Below are 19,927 nucleotides of genomic sequence, written 5' to 3' on the forward strand. Positions count from 1 at the left end.
TCTCTTCCTCCCTGTCTCTCTCCCTCCTTCTTTCCTTCCCTCCCTTCCCTTCCCCAACTCCCATCATCCAAAATCTGCTTAGCCTTAAGAGCAGCATTTTTGAAATGTTTGCAAAGGAATGAGTGTTTTTGAGGTTTCAGTCCCGGCAGACTCACATGTAAGTAGAATACGGTAGGATATAATTATAAAAAAATTCAAAATCAAGACAACCACAGAACATCCATCCAAACAGCCCCCTTTGTCATGACCTTCCAGTGCTTGCCCGAATCCCTCACCTCCAGAAACCTGGTGTTCACACCTGTCCTCTCAGCATGGTGGCACACATGCCCTCCTCCATGTCCCATTGGCATGCCTCTTTGTAGCCCAGAGTGTGCCATCATCAACCCAATATGTCTGTGACATTTTCCCCTTTGCATCCTATCTTGTAGGATCCTTAGTAAAAGATTTCAGGTTTAGGGCTCAAGGGAAACACCAAGACAGAATTTTAAATAAGGTAATTCAAAGAGATTATAATGTCACAGCCAGCCAGCATCTTGGTGGGGGCTGTGAGGAGGGTTCAGGCCCATGTGGCAAGGTACGAGCCACTTATAGACTTAAGAGCAGTGAGTCTCAACCTTCCTAACACTGCGACCCTTTAATACAGTTCCTCATGTTGTGATGACTCCCAACCATAAAATTATTTTTGTTGCTATTTTATAACTGTAATTTTGCTACTGTTATGAGTCATAATGTAAGCCGGGCAGTGGTGGTGCATGCCTTTAATCCCAGCACTTGGGAGGCAGAGACAGGCGAACTTCTGAGTTTGAGGCCAGCCTGGTCTACAGAGTGAGTTCCGGGACAGCCAGAGCTATACAGAGAAACCTTGTCTTGAAAAACCAAAACCAAAACCAACCAACCAACCAACCAACCAACCAACCAACCAACCAACCAACCACCAACCAACCAGGTTCACAATGTAAATATCTGTGTTTTCTGTTGGTCTTAGGTGACCCCTGCAAAAGGGTTGTTCAATGCCCCCTAAGGGGTTGTGACCCACAGGTTGAGAAATACTCCTTTAGAAGAAGCAGGAGGTTTGATGCCATTTGATTGATGGGGACTCTAGAGTACATGCTTGCAGTAGGCTTTCCATGATTCCTGGCTGGAAGGGGTGAGGGAGGGAGCCTGTTAGCTTGGACCTCTGTGCAGAACAGCTGTTTGGATGAGGAGGGCAAGTTCATGGAAAATCTGTTTAAAAGGAAGTGCCTCTGGCTCACACTTGGTAAATAATCACCGACGATACTTAATAGCTTTCTCTGCCATATCTTATTTAATATCTTTAGTGATACTTCCCCTCACACATCAGAGACAAGGCTTATAGATGTCCTAAGACAACCTACTAAACAAATTTCTTCCTTGTTCCTGTGCTAAAATACTTTGACCAAAAGCAACCTATGGGAGAAAGGGTTTCTTTTAGTCCATGATTCAAGGGAACAGGAGCTCAAAGCAGCTGCTCACACAACACACACAGTCTGAGGAGTCACTTCCTGTTGCTGTCCAGCCTCCCCTCTCCTCTTCTGAAGTCCACAACCACTTGCCTGGGATGGTCCCACCCACAGGTAAAGTGAGTCTTCCTACATCAATGAACACAGCCAAGATAACCCTTCACAGACATCCTGAGAGGCCATTCTCCTAGGTGATTCTGGGGTCTGTCAAGTTGATAGTTAACAAGAATTTACCTGGCTAATAAAGACCCACATAGCCCTCAAGTATAACAGCTTCTGAACAATAAAATAATGTGTGTGTGTGTGTGTGTGTGTGTGTATGGTGGCTACAGTAGTGGGGTATGTGTGAATGTGTATGCATATGTGTGAGTGCTCATGTGTGTGTATATGTATATACATGTGCTTGTATGTGTATGTATTTATGTATGTGTGTATGTGTGTTATGTGTGTGAGTGCATGAAACTATGTATGTGATCTCTGTGTGTGAGCACATGTGTGGTATGTGAGTGTGTGTGAGTACATGTGTATAGGAGTGGAGTGTGTGTGAATGCTTGCTCTGTATGTGAGTGCATGTGAGTGCTCTCTGTGTGAGTGTATGAGTGGTGTGTGTGTGTGTGTGTGTGTGTGTGTGTGTGTGTGTGTGTGTATGTGTGTGTGTGCACTAGTGAGTCCTTGGCCTCTATTGGTTTCCACCTGGGATTACAAATATGCCTATGCACCTGCATTTTTTTTTTTGTTGTTGTTGTTGTTTAAGATAGGTTCCGAGGAGTGAACTCAGGTCCTCTTATTTGCAGGCACTTTACCAATTCAGTCATCTCCTCAGCCCCATAATATTGTCTTGGACCAGAAAATTCTGATTTTTTTAACTATGAAACCATACTGTTTTATCTGATTCCTCTTTCTATAACAGTGTATCTTAGTCTGGGTAATTCATATATGATGGAAACATAGCTTACATTTGTAGAGTCCAGGAAGTCTAAAATCCCGGAGCCAGAGGATTTGGCATCTGGTGGGCACTGGTCTCTGTTTCCAAGATGGCACCTTGTTGCTTTATCATCTCGTTGTGTATGTGGGCACACATGCTAATGAGGGCAGAGAGAGAGAGAGAGAGAGAGAGAGAGAGAGAGAGAGAGAGAGAGACTGAGAGAACACAAACGACCAGGTTTCTTCTTGGATGCTCTACACCTTATTTTTTAAAATTGGATATTTTATTTATTTACATTTATTTTTTTCATTTTTTATTAGATATTTTCTTTATTTACATTTCAAATGTTATCCCCTTTCCTAGTTTCCCCTCCAAAAATCCCCTATCCCCTTCTCCCCTCCCCCTGTTCACCAACCCAACTACTCCTGCTTCCTGGTCCTGGCATTCCCCTATACTGGGGCATAGAACCAAGGGCCTCTCCTCCCATAGATGACCAACTAGGCCTTTCTCTGCTACATATTCAGCTAGAGCCATGAGTCCCACTGTGTGTTTTCTTTGATTGGTGGCTTAGTCCCAGGGAGCTCTAGGGTTTCTGGTTAGTTCATATTGTTGTTCCTCCTAGGGGCTACAAACCTCTTCAGCTCCTTGGCTACTTTCTCTAGCTCCTTCATTGGGGACCCTGTGCTTTGTCCAATGGATGGATGTGAACATCCACTTCTGTATTTGTCAGGCACTGGCAGAGACTCTCAGGAGACAGCTATATCATGCTCCTGTCAGCTAGCTCTTGTTGGTATCTGTAATAGTGTCTGGGTTTGGTGGCTGTTTATGGGATGGATTCCCAGGTGGGGCAGTCTTTGGATGGTCACTCCTTCAGTATCTGCTCTGAACTTTGTAACTCCTTTCATGGGTATTTTGTTCCCCCTTCTAAGAAGGATCGAAGTATCCACACTTTGATCTTCCTTCTTCTTGAGTTTCATGTGTTTTGCAAATTGTATCTTGGGTATTCTGAGCTTCAAATGTTATTCCCTTTCTCGGTTTCCCCTCTGCAGACCACCTATCCTATCCCCTCTTACCCTGCTTCTATGAGGGTGCTCCTCCCACCCACCCACCCACCCACTCCTACCTCACCGCTCTAGCATTCCTCTACACTGGGGCATCAAGCCTTCACAGGACCAAGGGCCTCCCCTCCCATTGATGCCAGGTAAGGCCTCTTCAGCTCCTTCAGTCCTTCCTCTAACTCCTCCATTAGGGTCCCTGCGCTCAGTCTGCTAGTTGGCTGCAAGCGTCAGCACCTGTATTGGTCAGGATCTGGCAGAGCTTCTCAGGAGACAGCTGTATCAGGCTCCTGTCAGCAAGCACTTCTTGGCATCAGCAATAGTGTCTGTGTTTGGTGTCTTCATGTGGGATGGATCCCCAGGTGGGACAGTCTCTGGATGGCCTTTCCTTCAGTCTCTGCTCCACTCTTTGTCCCTGTATTTCCTTTAGACAGGAGCAATTTTGGGTTAAAATTTTGGAGATGGGTGGATGGCCCCATCCTTCAACTGGGGGAGGGGAAGGGTGCATCCCTAACCTATAGATATGGTCTTGGTAGGTTCTCCCTCCCCTTTATGAGATATTTCAGCTAATGTTATACCCATGGGGTCCTGGGAGGCTCTTGCTTTCCTGGCATCTGGGAATTTCTGGTTGTTACCCTCCAGTTCCCCATCCCCCATTGCTACACACCTCTGTTCAATTTCCTGACCCTCTTTGTATATCTCCTCCATCTCCCCCCTTATCTGATTCTTCCCCTCTTTTTCCTTTCCCTCTCTTCTCTTCCTCCCAAGTCCCTCCCACTCTCTACTTCCCTTGATTATTTTGTTCTCCCTTCTAAGTAGGACTGAAACATCCACTCTTTGGTCTTCCTTCCTTTTGAGCTTCATGTGGTCTGTGAGTTGTATTGTGGGTATTCAACACTCTTTGCCTAATATCTACTTATCAGTCAGTACATATCTTGTGTGTCTTTTGTGACTGAGTTACCTCACTTAGGATGATATTTTCCAGATCCATCCATTTGCCTGCGAATTTCATGAAGTCATTGTTTTTAATAGCTGGGTAGTACTCCATTGTGTAAATGTACCACATTATCTGTAACCATTCCTCTGTTGAGGGGCATCTGGGTTCTTTCCAGCTTCTGGCCATTATAAGTAAGGCTGCTATGGACATAGTGGAGCATGTGTCCTTCTTACATGTTGGAGCATCTTCTGGGTTATGCCCAGGAGTGGTATTGCTGGATCTTCTGGTAGAACTATGTCCAGTTTTATGAGGAACTGCTAGACTGATTTCCAGAGTGATTATACCAGCTTGTAATCCCATCAGCAATGGAGGAGTGCTTTTCTTTCTCTACATCCTTGCCAGCATCTACTGTCACTTGAGTTTTTGATCTTAGCCATTTTGACTGGTGTGAGGTGAAATCTCAGGGTTGTTTTGATTTGAATTTCCCTCATGGCTAAGGATGTTGAACATTTCTTTAGGTGCTTCTCAGCCATTCAAGTTTCTTTAGTTGAGGATTCTCTGTTTAGCTTTGTTCCCCATTTTTAAAATAGGGTTATTTGGTTCTCTGGAGTCTAACTTCTTGAGTTCTTTGTATATATTAGATATTAGCCCTCCGTCAGATATAGGATTGGTAAAGATCTTTCCCCAATCTGTTGGTTGCCATTTTGTCCTATTGGTAGTGTCCTTTGCCTTACAGAAGCTTGCAATTTTATGAGGTCCCATTTGTTGATTCTTGATCTCAGAGCTTAAGCCATTGGTGTCTGTTCAGGAAAATTTCCCCTGTGTCCATGTGTTCAAGGCTCTTCCCCACTTTCTCTTCTATTAGATTCAGTGTATTTGGTTTTATGTGGAGGTCCTTGATCCACTTGGACTTGAGCTTTATACAGGGAGATAAGAATGGATCAATTCGCCTTCTTCTACATGTTGACTGCCAGTTGAACCAGCACCATTGTTTGAAAATGCTGTCTTTTTTTTCCACTGGATGGTTTTAGTTTCTTTGTCAAAGATCAGGTGACCATAGGTGTGTGGGTTCATTTCTGGGTCTTCAATTCTATTCCATTGATCTACCAGCCTGTCACTGTATCAATATCATACAGTTTTTATCACTATTGCTCTATAGTACAGCTTGAGGTCAGGGATGGTGACTCCCCAAGATGTTCTTTTATTGTTGAGAATAGTTTTCACTATCCTGTTTGTTTGTTTGTTTGTTTGTTTTGCCATTCCAAATGAATTTGAGAATTGTTCTTTCTAACTTTATGAGGAATTGAGTTAGAATTTTGATGGGGATTGCATTTTTTTTTTAAGATGGGGTTTCTCATGGAACCTAGAACTCACTGGTAGCTGGGCTGGCTGCCCAGTGAGCCTCACAGCTCTTCTGTCCCTGCCTCCCTGGCACTGTGATTATAGAAGCGCTGCTGTGCCCAGTCATATCTCCCCCATCTCTTCTTTTAAGAAGACATATGAGTTCTGGGACGCAAACCCAAGCTTCCTTCTGCATTTGCCCGGTAAACTCTGAATGAGCTGAACATTTCCCCAGCCTAAGGCCTTCCCTCTTAAGTACTTATTGTTGGCTGTGAGGTTGAAGCATGCAAGTCAAGGAGGGATCACATCCATTCAAGCCACAGCACTGACTCTAAGGCTGGGCTTTTACCTTTGCTCTCTGCATAAGGATGCACCTTTACGTTTTAACTTTAACGTGAAATTTGACTTTGCTTATGGATGATAGTTGTCTTCTTGGCCAAGGAGAGCATCCTAAAGCCTGGGTTTCCTCAGGCATCTGGAGTGAAATTCAGTCCCTCACAGCAGCAGCTGCTTTGTGGTTCCTCGAGCCAACATTCTTCCTGCACTTGAATATTGTTTTAGTTTTATTACCGTGGATGGTCCGGTCATGAATGCGGTTTTAATTATTGCTGCAGGTGATGTACTCATAAAGTTTCATCCCCACTAGTCTCTGAACATTCTGAGTGCAAACTCTAAGGGACATGGACGTGGACCCAATTGGTGAGCTTCTTTTGTTTCTATCAGAGACAAACTATATCGTAGTCACAAGCCTGATTCCCTGGTGATCACTTTTTTGGGCACAAAATACTTGTGCATTCTGGGGCTGATGCTCGGATGTGGATTTGATCCTGTATTATTCGCTTTTCTGTTTGCTCTTAAAAAAATAATGAACAGAAGTCATGGAAGGAAGGGTAGGTTTATTTTGGCTCTCAGCCTTAGGGTGCAGGAGGCACAGAGGCAGGACTGTGAGATGGCTCCTCCCATCCCAACCTCAGTCAGGAGACAAGGGAAGATTGGTGGTGGTACTCAGCTTGCTTACTCCGCTGTATTTGGTACAGAACCACACGCCAAAAGGATGGTGCTGCCTGCATTCAGGATGACTCTTTCCTCCTCAACACAGTCTAGAAACTCCCTCACAGATGTGCCCAGGGGTTTGTTTCCATGGTGATTCTAAATCTCATCAAGTTGACAAAGAAGATGAACCATCAGAGATAAATTCAACTGAGTCTGTCAATCTCCCTCCCCTCCTCTCTCTCTTTCTCTCTTTCTCTTTCTCCCCATCCCAAGGATGTAATACACTATCTTTATTTCTTTACCTATAAAAAGCTGTGTGGTGAATCTGAAGCTTCAAAGATCCAGGTAAAAGATGATAGTGGGCCATTTCCCAAACACAAAGAAACTCAAGCGGTTCATGATGCTGAGGAAGGAATGCCTTTAGTTTCTGTACAACCCTTAATGAGTCTCGTTCCCATAAAGACAATTAGAGATGATCAGGCAAGATGTCTCCTCAGATTTACAAAGACTTTAATGTGGCATGAAATAGCAGGTACTTAGATCCTGGATTGGGTGTGGAGTGACATAGGACTGGAAAACTTAAGGGGACGTGAGCAGGGCAGAGGAGTCCTTTATTCCAAAGTCTGGTTGAAGTGTCTCACCAGCTGAGAATCAAGAATGCCAGCCCAGTGAGGAGTGAGTATTTTCTCTGAAGGGAGCTAACACAAAGGTGACAATCCTTTTGCAGAGAAGTTATTTTCAAATCAGTTTTGAAATAGCAACGAGTCATGGTTAAGGCCTGATCATACAGGGCCTTCAACCTTATGCTGACTCCCTTCCTGGATGTAGAGCTGAGATTCTTCGGAAACCTCTCAAACAAGACTGGGCATTTGTTTACAGTAAGACACACCATAATACCTACCCCCTCAAAATCCTTAGGACCCTGAGATTTTCCTTATGGGCTGTGTTCCCACCCATTGGGCATCAGGGACCACCCAATGATCTTATCTAGCAAAAAAAAAAAAAGTTTCTTAGCAGCCCTTTGAGATGTAACTTCAGAAGCCACCAAAGCCAAAGTCATGTGTGTGGCTACTGTGAAGAAAGTCATCTCTGGGACTCTCTCTGGAGAAGACCATACCTATGCCATTGTGTGTGTGTGTGTGTGTGTATGTACTCACCACATCCTAATGGAATTTAGTGGCCTAAATTCTAGGTAGAAAGCCTAGACCTACATTATGTCTCCTGCCCCATTGCTGCTGACACTGGTAGCAACAATAACACCCTCTGAAATCACCTCCAGGGTGCCATGGGGGGACTTCTTCTTACTTAAAGCAATATATATTTGTTGTCTATGTAGATTCATGCATACCACAGCATGTGTGTGGAAATCAGATGACGACTTGGGGGAGTCCGTTTTATCCTTCCACAATGTGAGGAGTTGGGGATTGAACTCAGGTCATCAGGCTTGCTGGCAAGCACCTCTAATTGTGGAACCATCTCATTAGTCCCAGGGTGGCCCTCTCTTCCCTTTGAAAGTGAGTCCAGTGTTCTGGCATCACTGCCTGGCCATTTACAAAGTTCTCATTGGAGAATCACACTATCAAGTTTTTTAAAGATGCCAGCCTCCAACCTCATAAATGATTTAAACAACTTTATAATTTTGTGATTGGCTGTTATCCTGAAATACAAGCGGCTTGAAAACTGCAGGTTGGACAACCACAAGCTTCAGCCCATTCTCCAGTGACAATGACACATGCCTGCAAGAGTCAGGTATGGGTTACATTTCTACACAGTCCTAATTCATATACCTGATTTTCTCTGTGACTCCTGATTGTTCTGAAAACTAACTTGGATGACAGAAAATAATATTTTCCAAGGAAAGAGGTCTTGTCCTTTTATGTGTCCTGTGTGACTTTTCCTAGGGAAAAATACGCAAATGTCCATTTGCTCTAGATGTGGCACCATGACATACGAAAGTAATGCTTACAATGCAAACCTAGCTTGTGAGCCGATGAGCTTATTAGGGTTAATTACTGGAGCACAGATGGACCATTCCTTACAGCAGTTTGAGTGACTCACAGATTAGCCACGTTACCTCAAGGTCCTGTCTGCTATGGTTGACCACTTCATGGAGTGAACCCTCTTGTGCGCCCTCCTCCTCTATACCCCAGCATCTCCCAAGACCGTGTGCAGCTGGGGTGCAGGAAGGAATAATGATTGGAACCCCAACTGAGGGTCATGTGACTAGCCCTTCACTCTTTACATTAGCCATTCCATTACCTTAGCCTTAGCTGTTGCTGTTTTGCTGGGCTTATATTATCACCATGACAATGGGCCAAGCATCGTGTAGGTATCATGGCAGGCTCTGCTCTGTATTGTGCAATGATCATGCCTGGAGGAAACTGCCTCCATATACAATATCTGTGGTTAGATCTGTGGAAGTCTGGTATGATTCGGTGGTGACATTTTCTTGATAACTACCAACAGCATGCCTTCTCTGTATTAATGTCCGGTCATTAATGTTTTAAATTGTGAAAATATTTATATGTGTGTATGTTCATGTGTTTGCAGATGTGTGGTGTTCCTGTGTGCATGTGGAGGCTTGAAGTCAGTCTTAGGTTTCACTGAGATGGGGCCTTTCACTTTCTCTGGAACTCCCAGATTCAGCCAGGCAGACTCCAGCAGAAAGCCTCAGGGGTGCAGACCACCTTCACTTTCCTGACTCTGGGCATGTGCTTTTAGGTGTGTGCTTTTAGGTGCACTCTAAGGATGGAACTCAGATCTCCATCCTCTGCCTTCTTACCCTGCCCTTTGCGGTCCTCCCATGGCTATTCGGTTTGCTAGTGATGCACAGAGTGAAGGGAGGCTGACAGTCGGCTCCAGCCTCATCCGTATGTCTGTTTTAGCTTTTGGAGCCCAGAGCTTTGGTGAGGGCTGTCCCAGTTGCTATGATGAGTGAACAGCACCTCTGATAGAAATAGAGAAGTCAGGAAGCACAACCTATTTTGTGGGAAGATGATTAATTCAGTTTTAGACAGTTTGAATTTGAAAAGAGCGTTTGGCATCCGGATGGAAGTGCCTGATGCTTTCGCTGGGGCTGCGGAATCTAAATAACTCGCTGGCGCCCGAGTTGCTGAACTGTTTTATTTTTTTCCTCCAAGTGGCTTTGTGCTCTGGTCAAGTCTTCCTCTTAGGGATTCATTGTTTGGCTCTACAGCAGCTCCAAGCTGATGCAGCCTCCTCAATGACATGTCTTAGACTTAAGGGGGAGGGAGAGGGGCTGGCTGGCTGGGTCTATCACTTGGTCCTGTTAGAGGGAGAAGATGACAGGAGAGTGGTCCCCGGTGCTGGACAGTACTCATGTGCCATGGTCAGGGAAAGTTGCTCTTTTCTAGAGTCTTCTCCTCCCTTCCTCTTTCTCTTCCTACTTGTTCTCTTTCTCTGCCTCTTCCTCCTCCCTCCTCTTCCTCCTCCTCCCTCCTCTTCCTCCTCCTCCCTCCTCTTCCTCCTCCTCCCTCCTCTTCCTCCTCCTTCCTCCTCTTCTTCCTCCCTCCTCCTCTTCCTCCTCCTTCTCCCCTCCTTCCTCTGCTCTTCATCTTCTTCCTTCTCTTTCCTTTTCTTCTTTTTTTTCTCTTTGCTGCTCCTTTCTTCCCTTTCTTTATCTCCTTTCTCTTTTTATTCTTTATTTCATTATAGAGCCCCAGCTAGTCTTGAGTTTACTAGGTAGCCCAGGCTGGCTTCAAACTACTGATTCTCTAGAATCTCAGATGACTTCATACCCCAGAGTGCTCAGATCACATGCTGGTCCTCAGTTGGATTTTTTTCAAGTGAGTAAGGTCTGAGGGCTTTGGATAGTAATTCTTGGGGATCAATGTTGAGTTGTCTGTTTTCTCTTTTCTGTGTACTTCACAGAGGATCCAGAGGTTAACTGTGCAGATGGTAAGCTTTAGCACCAGAAAGGATTCTATAGGTGACCTCCCCAGAGAGTGACAGATGTCTGGGAAAGCATTCCTTTCTTGTAGGACCAAGGCCCCCAGCTTGTGCTGGAGGGAGATTACTCTTTCTACCATGTGGTTTAAATAAGCATCTTGTAGTAGGTTTGTATATAATGGGGGGGGGGGGAATTTGGTGTGCGCATGCACATGAGTGCACGAGTGCATGTGCGCACACACACACACACACACGTGTGTGTGTGTGTGTGTGTGTGTGTGTGTGTGTGTGTGTGTGTGTATACACCAGAGGAAAACCTTGGGTTTTGGACCTCAGGAGTCATTCATCTTGTCTTTTGAAGTAGAGTCTCTCTCACTGGCTTGTGCTTCACCAAATAATCTAGGCTCTCAAATAATCTAGAGAACTCAAGGGACCCACCTCTCCAGTACTGGGATTTGAAGTATACTAATATGCCCAGCTTGTTTTTGCGTGGGTTCTGGGGATTGATCTAAACTCCTCATGTTGGCAAGGCAAGAACTCTACCCACTGAGCTATCTCTCCTGTGCTGGGAGACCTGCTAAGCCCCAGGAATGGCAGGGGCTTTGGTTGGGCAGATTGTGAATCTAGTCTCGAGGATTCTTTGATTACACTCAAGAGTGACTTAAATTTCGTCATTCTTGAAGCCCTTGAGGTGCTACTTCCATTCCTGGGAAGCCATTTCTGAAAGTCACCTCTCCATCTCAGTCAGGCTTCGGGGCTGTTTCTTCATCTTGCACATTGCAACATGTGTGGGGTTGTAAAAACTTGGGGATTGGTATGGTGGTGACTCCCTGTGACCTCAGCAGCACCCAGAAGGCTGATCCAGGGAATCTTGGAGTTCAAGACCAGCCTGGGTTATGTAGTGAGTTTGGGCTCAGCACTGAAACTTAAATTTTATTTTCTTGGTTCGTATGTGTGTGAAGGTGCAAATGCTTTTGAGTGGACATGCCCATCAGGTGTCCCAATCATGTCCATCAGGTGTCCCAGTCATGTCCGTCAGGTGTCCCAGTCTATCATTTACTGTCTTATTCCCTTGAGACATGGTCTCTTACTGAACCTGTAACCAGGGTGGCAGCCAGTGAGCTTCTGCTATTCCTTTGTCTCCATCCCTATCCCCCACATCTTGAAGTGACAGCCACACAAACATGCATTTGCCCAGCTTTTACAAGGATGCTGGAGATTTGAACTCAGGTCCTCATGCTTGCTGAGAAGTAATCTTCCCCACTGGGGTATCTTCCCTGTCCCCTAAACTCTCAATTAAAACAGTTAAGGATTTTGTGCATTGCCTTTCCTTCCTTGAATGTGGTGTGGCTGGGACACCTGCTTTCCTCGCAGAATGTGACCTACTTACAGCTTCACTTGAGCATAGCCACAATGCTCTGGTGCTGCATAGGTCAACGTTTTCTGAGATGCTCAGGGTTTTCCTACATGAAGTGATAATATTTGAGGCTGAGGAAAAGAGCAAAAGGTGTTCTAATTTGTATGAGATAGCAGTGATGCTGGACCAGCTGGTGTGGGGTCTGTAGTCCCAGCTACTCAGAAGGCTGAAGATGGACTGCAAGATGAAGGCTAGCCCAGGCTACATAGTGAGCCCAAGCACAGCCTAGAGTATAGAGTGTGTGCTAGGCCAGCCTGGGCAAACTAGTGGGCTCTGTTTAATGAGAAGAAGGGCTGAGAAACCGGCTCAACTGTAGAATGCTTGCTAGTTCTTTGTACAGCAACTAAGTACAGCCCACAATGCTGCAAACACAAAACCAAACAAAGGAAACAAGCAAGCAAGCAAACAACAAAACAAATCAAAACAACATGAAAATAAAAAGAAGCAGCTTGGTGTCCTTCATGGTTTTCTGGGGTTTAACAAGGGCATCACAGTTCAAACGTACATGAAATGGGAGAAATGAGGTGTAAATTGAGGAAAGGGGGACCCTAAAATCAATTAGGAGTTATTCAGGCAATGGGGACCCTGTAAATATCTAAAGTTCCCTTTAGAATATAATTTCACATTCATTCTTTGTGTGTGTGCGTGTGCACGTGTGTGTGCACATGCACGTGTGTGTGCACATGCATACATGTTGTATGGAGGTACACATGAGTGCAGAGGTCAGAGGGGACTTCCAGGATTGCATTCTCTCTTACCACCCTATGAATCCCACTCAAGCTGCCAGGCTTAGAAACAAGTATCTTTATCCACTGAGCCATCACCCCCACCCTAGCTATGTAACTACTCCATCTGGAAAATAGAGACAGCCCTCTAATGAAATAACGAAGAAGTGAATGAATGAATGAATGAATGAGTGATGACATTTGTCTCTCCTTCTCCCCCATTCTCTTCGGAACAGGGAAAAGATGCCGTTCCACCATGTAACCGCTGGCTTGTTGTACAAGGGGAATTACCTCAACCGATCTCTGTCTGCAGGCAGTGACAGCGAGCAGTTGGCTAATATCTCCGTGGAAGAACTGGATGGTAAGGAGCTGCCTGGTGGGAGCTTACCCACCTTCCTGAAGCCATTTTGGATAACAGAGAATCTGCTTGGGGTGGTGACCGTTGGGAAGCCATTTTGCTCATTGTCAAGCTTAGAGTGCTTCTCATTGGCAGTTAGGGCTAAGTATGGAGTGATGGGAAAGAGTTCAGAGACAATCTTTTGTCTAAATGACTTTGTTGTGTGGGATGGACCTTGTGGCCTGAAAAAAAATCTATGATGAATGTGGTTGCCTTGGATACTGATTGGGGGATAAATTTATTTTTCTTAAAATCTATTGTTGGAATCTTCTTGTGATGGCATATGCCTGTCTATACTCAACTGAGGCAGGGGGATGGAGCGTTGATTAGCTAGGACTCTGTGGGGGAAGGAGAGAGGGAAGTCAGGGCCAGTGTGGACTATTATAATGAGTTGCTGTCTCAAAACAACAAAAATAAAAGACATATTATGTATAGAGTTGGCAGGGTCTATAGAGCCCGAATCATGTTGTTGTCTTTATTGTCTTTTATAGTGGAGTCCATCTGCAGGGGAGGCTTAAGCCCTGTTTATTGCTGTCTCTTGACTCGGGGCCATGGTACTTTGAATGCTGCCCAAGTAAGAATCATCTGGAAGCTTCATCTAGGTGGGAACAGGCAGCAATTATCTTAATTGCCTCCGTTCTTGTGTAACACAGCGTATCCCTGAGTGCCCGGGACAAGGGTTTAGGATGGAAATTTATCCTGGGACTACAGTGCCCAAATTCATCTTAGGATGCTGTCCCATTGGACTTTGGATACAGACACACTCTTATTAAAACACACAGACACCCCCCACCCCCAAACCAAACTGTCTTAGTTAGGGTTTTACTGCTGTGAACAGACACCATGACCAAGGCAACTCTTATAAAGATAACATTTATAATTGGGCTGACTTACAGGTTCAGAGGTTCAGTCCATTATCATCAAGGCAGGGCAGCATCCCAAAGAAGTGAGGCCGGTGGAGCTGAGTTCTACATCTTCATCTGAAGGGAGCTAGGAGATGACTGGCTTCCAGGCAGCTAAGAGTTGAGTCTCAAAGCCCATGCCCACAGTGACACACTTCCTCCAACAAGGTCACACCTCCAAATAGTGCTCTTCCTGGGCCAAGCATATTCAAACCACCACCACCACTACGACTACCACCACCATCACCACCACCACATGCACACACACACACACACACACACACACACACACACCCCAAAAACCCAGAGGGAATACAGACTTCTTAACTAGAGAGTGAAGTTGATTTAGTTGATGGCATTTACTGCAACTAAACCAGGATCAGTTTTGCCAAGTGGTTTCTTAATGCTTTTTTTTCTTGCAGTACCAGTTTACTACATAAACTTGAGGTTTGCTTTGACTGCAGAGTAGTCACAGCTATTCCAGATGATCCATGTCTTTGTCTCTCAGTATCAGATCCATGGCATTTAACATGTGCATATGCATTCACCAGCACCTTCTTGAGCCAGCAGAGCTACAGTTGCTTGAATGTGGACAAGAGGTGAGGGAAGCAAAGATGACAGGCCATCGGTAGATCTTTCTTCTACTACCTATCTTGTTTGCACACTCATTGCAATGTGTGGTTTCTAAGATGACTTAGAAAGTAGCAGGGACTCGTGGGCTGCACTCATGGCTGAACTAGGAAAGGTTGGGAAAGGCAAGCATTGTTAGGGTGTAGCTCAGTGATAGAACACTTGTCTAGTGTGTAGAAGGTTCTGGGGTTTAAGTCTCAACATTACAGATAGAAATAGAGTAGAGGGTAAAGGGAGGGAGAGACACATGCACACACACATACACACACACACACACACACAGACACACAGGCAGACAGACAGACACAAATACAGACACACAGATACACACACAAACACACAGAAAGACACAGATGGACACACACATACATACACAGACAGACACACATAGACACACAGACACATATACACAGATACACAGACAGACACACAGACACAGGCAGACAGACACAGGCAGACAGACACAGACAGACAGATAGACGGACACATGCACAGATACACATGGACACATACAGACAGACACACACACACACACACACACACAAACACGAACAGCATCTTTTTACCATATATGATCTCTGAACAGAGGCTGTTGGCCTGAGAGGTGAGTGACACACTGGGACCTTGTCACCATCTTATTGGTGAAAGGCTGTATAGATGCAGGACAAAGAAACAGAAGAGCCCCACTGTCTCCATAGCAAGCCCAGGTTTGTAACCACCACAGAATGATTCCATACCTGTATGGTGTCTTAGTCCATTTGAACTACTATAACAAAACACCACAGTCAGGTTGACTTATAAACCACAGGAAGTTATTTCCCATAACTTGGAAAGCTGGGAGCATATTATCAAGGTGATACCCATGTGTTCTCAGCAATCAAAAGGATGAATTAATGCCCTTCGGCCTCTTTTAGAGGAACATTTTTAAAGGAACATCCATGAGGGTTTTGTTCCTTTGATAACCTAACTCAAAGATACCACCTCATTATATAGCTAATATGGATTCCTTATGGGAATTTGGGGAAACACAATACTGAGAATGTAGGAGGAATATTTGGGAGGCAAAGAGGAGCCCAAGCTTTGCCCCACTCTTGGAAGTTTATGAGTGGAATATACAATGTATGAGCATGAGGGAAAGTCTTGCTTTTAGGTTTGTAGGACCCTGTGGTGATTTGAATCTCAAATGTTCCCCACTAGCACATTCTTTTAATTTTCCCTCCCCTCCCTTTCTCTATATTAAATATTTTATTTTGCTTTATAAAATAAAAATACTTATGGAAGGAGCCTGAGTATATGACTCATTAGAGTTATATTATTCCACCGCCCTGCCTCATCTCCTACAGTTAATCCCCCTATCCTTAACAAGCCTTTGTTTCGTAACTGGCCTTTGGATCTAATTATTTGACTACATTTCCATGGACCCGGCTTTCTGTTCATGTTCCCCATCTCATTGGTTTATGTAGTATTTAATTAACTGCAATTACTGCAAATATATAAGCACAACTAATTCTTGGTACATTAATGGGAGCAAAAGCACATGAACAATCACTTAGCTAGAAGTGCCTGTTCAGCAATTTATTGGAAAGCTTCATAGAGAGAAGAGAGAATGTTGATGAATTTGCCACATTTGGTTGAGAAGAAGGTGTTGTGGCCTTGGCTTCTTTCTGGTACCGGTATATACATGTGTCAGTGTATTTTGTATTTTGAGATTCATTCATTCTCTCTCTCTCTCTCTCTCTCTCTCTCTCTCTCTCTCTCTCTCTCTCTCTCTCTCTCTCTCTCTCTCTCTCTCTCTCTCTCTCTCTCTCTCTGCCTATGTGTATATGCATGTGTGTGCAGGTGCTTGTGAAGGCCAGAAGAGGGCACCAGATCCTGAGAGTTGAAGGTATAGGTTGTGAGCTGCCCAGTTTTGGAGCTGGGAAGGAACTAAGCTTGGGTCCTCTGAGAGATCAGAAAGTGCTCTCCTGACTCATATATCTTGTTACACAGCTACTTAAATGAAGACATCAAGTCCACATAATCCTAACATTTCTTTTTTTGATGCTGGTGCTTGAGTGGTTTAAACCCACAGCCTTGTGCATGCTAGGCACCATTGTGGTATTGTACAAACATATAACCCCAATCTGGGGTTTCTACCCCACCTTTAACCATTTAGCTTCTGGATAAAAGACACACACACACACACACACACACACACTCCCTTTATATTTATAATAAGCCTTAATCAACACAAAAGCTGAGCAGATATCTATGTTTTTATGTCTAATTCCCAGCCAATAATCCCATTATATAATTTGTCATGTGTCATCTTGGCTGCTCTTAACTTCAATTAGCCAACCCACATGGCCATTATTTTAAGATTTTTACCCTATGGAGGCTTCGCCTCTATGCACCTTCTTCTCTCCTTCATGGTTCTCCACCAACACCCCCCAAGCCCAGGAACCCTAAACCCTGCTTATGTGTCTTCTGCCCAGCTATTGGCTGTTGGCATCTTTATTCACTAATCATAAATATCTTGGGGACAAGGTCACATAGTGTCACTTGGATCTATGTGCAAACTATCATTTCTGGGGCAATCAGGCCTTGGGACTGCACTTAGCCTTCCAATACATAGCAACAGACCAAGCCTCAACACTCTACCATTGTGAGTATGTGCTCTTACTTACCTGTGCAGGTTCATGCTGTGAGTTTGGATTCTCCATCTGTGGTGCTGTGTTGGGGAGGGTGTTTGACCTTTAGTGTGGGCAGAACCTGCTGGCAGATATAGGTCAGAAGGAATAGGTCACTCAAGGTTATCTACCTACTGGTTCCTGTTGTTCCATCTGCTTCATCCTCCATGATGTGAACGGCCTCATTCACCCGCTCCCACTGAGCTCTCACAGCCAAGTGCACTGAAACCCTGCTCTAGGGATATGAAGGCAGTCCTCTATTATGTTGCATTAGGAACTTGGAGTGTCCACAGTAAGCACATCTGGCCTTAGGAACTGGACAAAGCCATCAGTACATGTTAGATAGCTCGTGTGTGTGTGTGTGTGTGTGTGTGTGTGTGTGTGTGTTTGTAACAAGGTCTCCTATTGGCCTGGAAGTCATCACGTAGGTTAGGCTGTCCAGCCAGTGACTGCCAGGAGTCCTCCTGTCTCTGCCTCCCCAGGACATGCCACCATGAATTTTTTTCAAGCTTGACTCTGAGGACCAAATCCAGATTGCCATGCTTCTAAGACAAGCACTTCAATGACTGCACTATATCCCCAGTCATATTTTAGGTAACCTTTGAAGAGTTTGAGATTACTAATATGGTGAACTTTGTAAGACATCTATGGTTTCAACTTTGTAAACACCAACATTAGGCAAGCTCACAACCTGTACAGTCAGTTCCAGGGACCTGGTTCCCTTTCCTTCCTGATAACCATTCACTTAACAATTAAGGATGATTTCTTGGAGTCTTAGAGCAAGCAGCCGAATGTTCTTGCAGTTAAACTGGGCTCTGCTATGGCAACTCTGTATGGCTCTAAAGACTGCTGGCTGGCTTTGGGCCCTTCTTCCCTGCTGTTTCCTATATAGGTTTCCTGCTAAGATCCTCTCCCCCCCAACCCCTGCACCATTCTTGGGAAAGCTATAAAACAAACAGTGTACTGCTGTTTCAACCACCAGGCCTGGGCATTCTGAACTGGACCTGAGTGTACCTTTTTAGTAGCTGTAGGAGCTGGCAAGAATTGTAAGTACCCTCCAAGTGCAGGTCGGGGGGTCCCTGGGTGAGAGAACCCAGCATTTTATGACCCAAGGCTGACTGGTGAGGATGATGTGTTTGTCCTTCAGGATGGTAATCCAGACTCTCTGCCTGCAGAAGGGCCATTTATTTTCTGATGGAAGATTCATTCTTTTACTTATTTATTTATTTAGCCAAGGTGAACACTGAGCTATGACTCTTCCTGCTTTATTGCAAGCATTCTGGGGCTCTGGGCATGACAGTGTAGATGTGCTCTGAGTTTAGAGCAGACAGGGAGGGTCTGACCACCAGCTAGCAAGCATCAATCCACGATGCTTCAGAGTGGATCTTGGGAGAGGCAAGATCCCAATAACTTCTGAGGTATTGTGCAATTGCTGTTTTTGTGGGTTGCCTCATGTGAAAGCTCTCTTATATAGACTCATGTATCCCTAGAAGATAGGTGGTGTGGCACATGGACTTGTTATGTTGTATACTGATAGTCATTGTGTCATCCTTTATGAGCCAGCTGTGTTGGCATATTCCCGTTGTTGTTGTTGTGAGCACAATACCCAAGGGAACATCTTCAAAAAGAAAAGAGTCACTTGAGATCATAGTTTCAAGTAAAAGACCATTATGTCAGGGCAGGCATGACAGAGTAGAGTAATTAACATCAAGGCACTCAGGAAGTATAGAGAACCTTCTAGAACCTTCTTGTCATGATTAGTTTTAATTGTCAGCTCTACATATCCTAAAATCATCTGGGAAGATGGCCCGAACGAGGGGTTATCTTCATTGAGTTGACCTATGGCTATGTCTGCAGGGATTGTCCTAATAAGTTAGTTGATGTGGGAAGACCCAGCCCACTGTAGGTGGCACCATCTCCTAGGCAGGGGATCCTGAACTGTATAATTGGAGAAATTAAGCTGAGAATAAGCAGGCAAGTGAGTGTGTATGCATTCATTGCTCTCTACTCTTAACTGTGGATGTGATGAGTAGCTGTTTGAAGGCTCTGGCCTTAGCCCACAGTGATAACAATGGAACTTTGACTTGCAAGGTGAAAGAAGCTCCCCCTTTGCCATAAGCAATTTCTTTCCACTGTCTTTTTTATTTTTTATTTTATTATTATTATTATTATTTTAATTTTTATCACAGCAACAGAAATGAAGCAGAAGTTGGTACCAAGAATGGGGTCATTGACGTAATGTTGAGACTCCTGTATTGCTTTTATGCCACCAGCTGAGGACCAAACATTGAATGCAGGAGGAGACTTTTTGGTTTTGGGCTACATTGCATGTTTAAAACCATAGCAGTTGAGGACCATTCCCTTCCCTCCACCTTCTCACACATAACAGCTGCGGCCTCTTGCTTGTGGGTGGCCACAGAGACAGCTTCCCCACCTAGTTGAAGATTGTCACCATTAATAGGATGTCTTTCTTTCTGTATTTTAGCCAAAAGTGTCCTGTCCATGAGTAGAATGTGAGGATAAAAGAGCTATAGTCTACATAGGTC

General features: G+C 44.6%; 1 protein-coding gene across 7 annotated transcripts in view; it reads left to right on the forward strand.

Moving 5' to 3' along the window:
• Caln1 (calneuron 1) overlaps nt 1–19,927 on the forward strand; it is a 473,529-nt gene that overhangs the window by 124,187 nt on the left and 329,415 nt on the right. For all 7 annotated transcript variants that reach the window (XM_021163075.2, XM_029477872.1, XM_029477873.1 and 4 more), the window contains one exon: nt 13,020–13,144. In XM_021163075.2, the coding sequence (XP_021018734.1) occupies nt 13,020–13,144 (125 nt within the window). The remainder of the gene's footprint in view (nt 1–13,019; nt 13,145–19,927) is intronic.

Source organism: Mus caroli, chromosome 5 (assembly GCF_900094665.2).
Source record: "Mus caroli chromosome 5, CAROLI_EIJ_v1.1, whole genome shotgun sequence".
Taxonomy (NCBI): domain Eukaryota; kingdom Metazoa; phylum Chordata; class Mammalia; order Rodentia; family Muridae; genus Mus; species Mus caroli.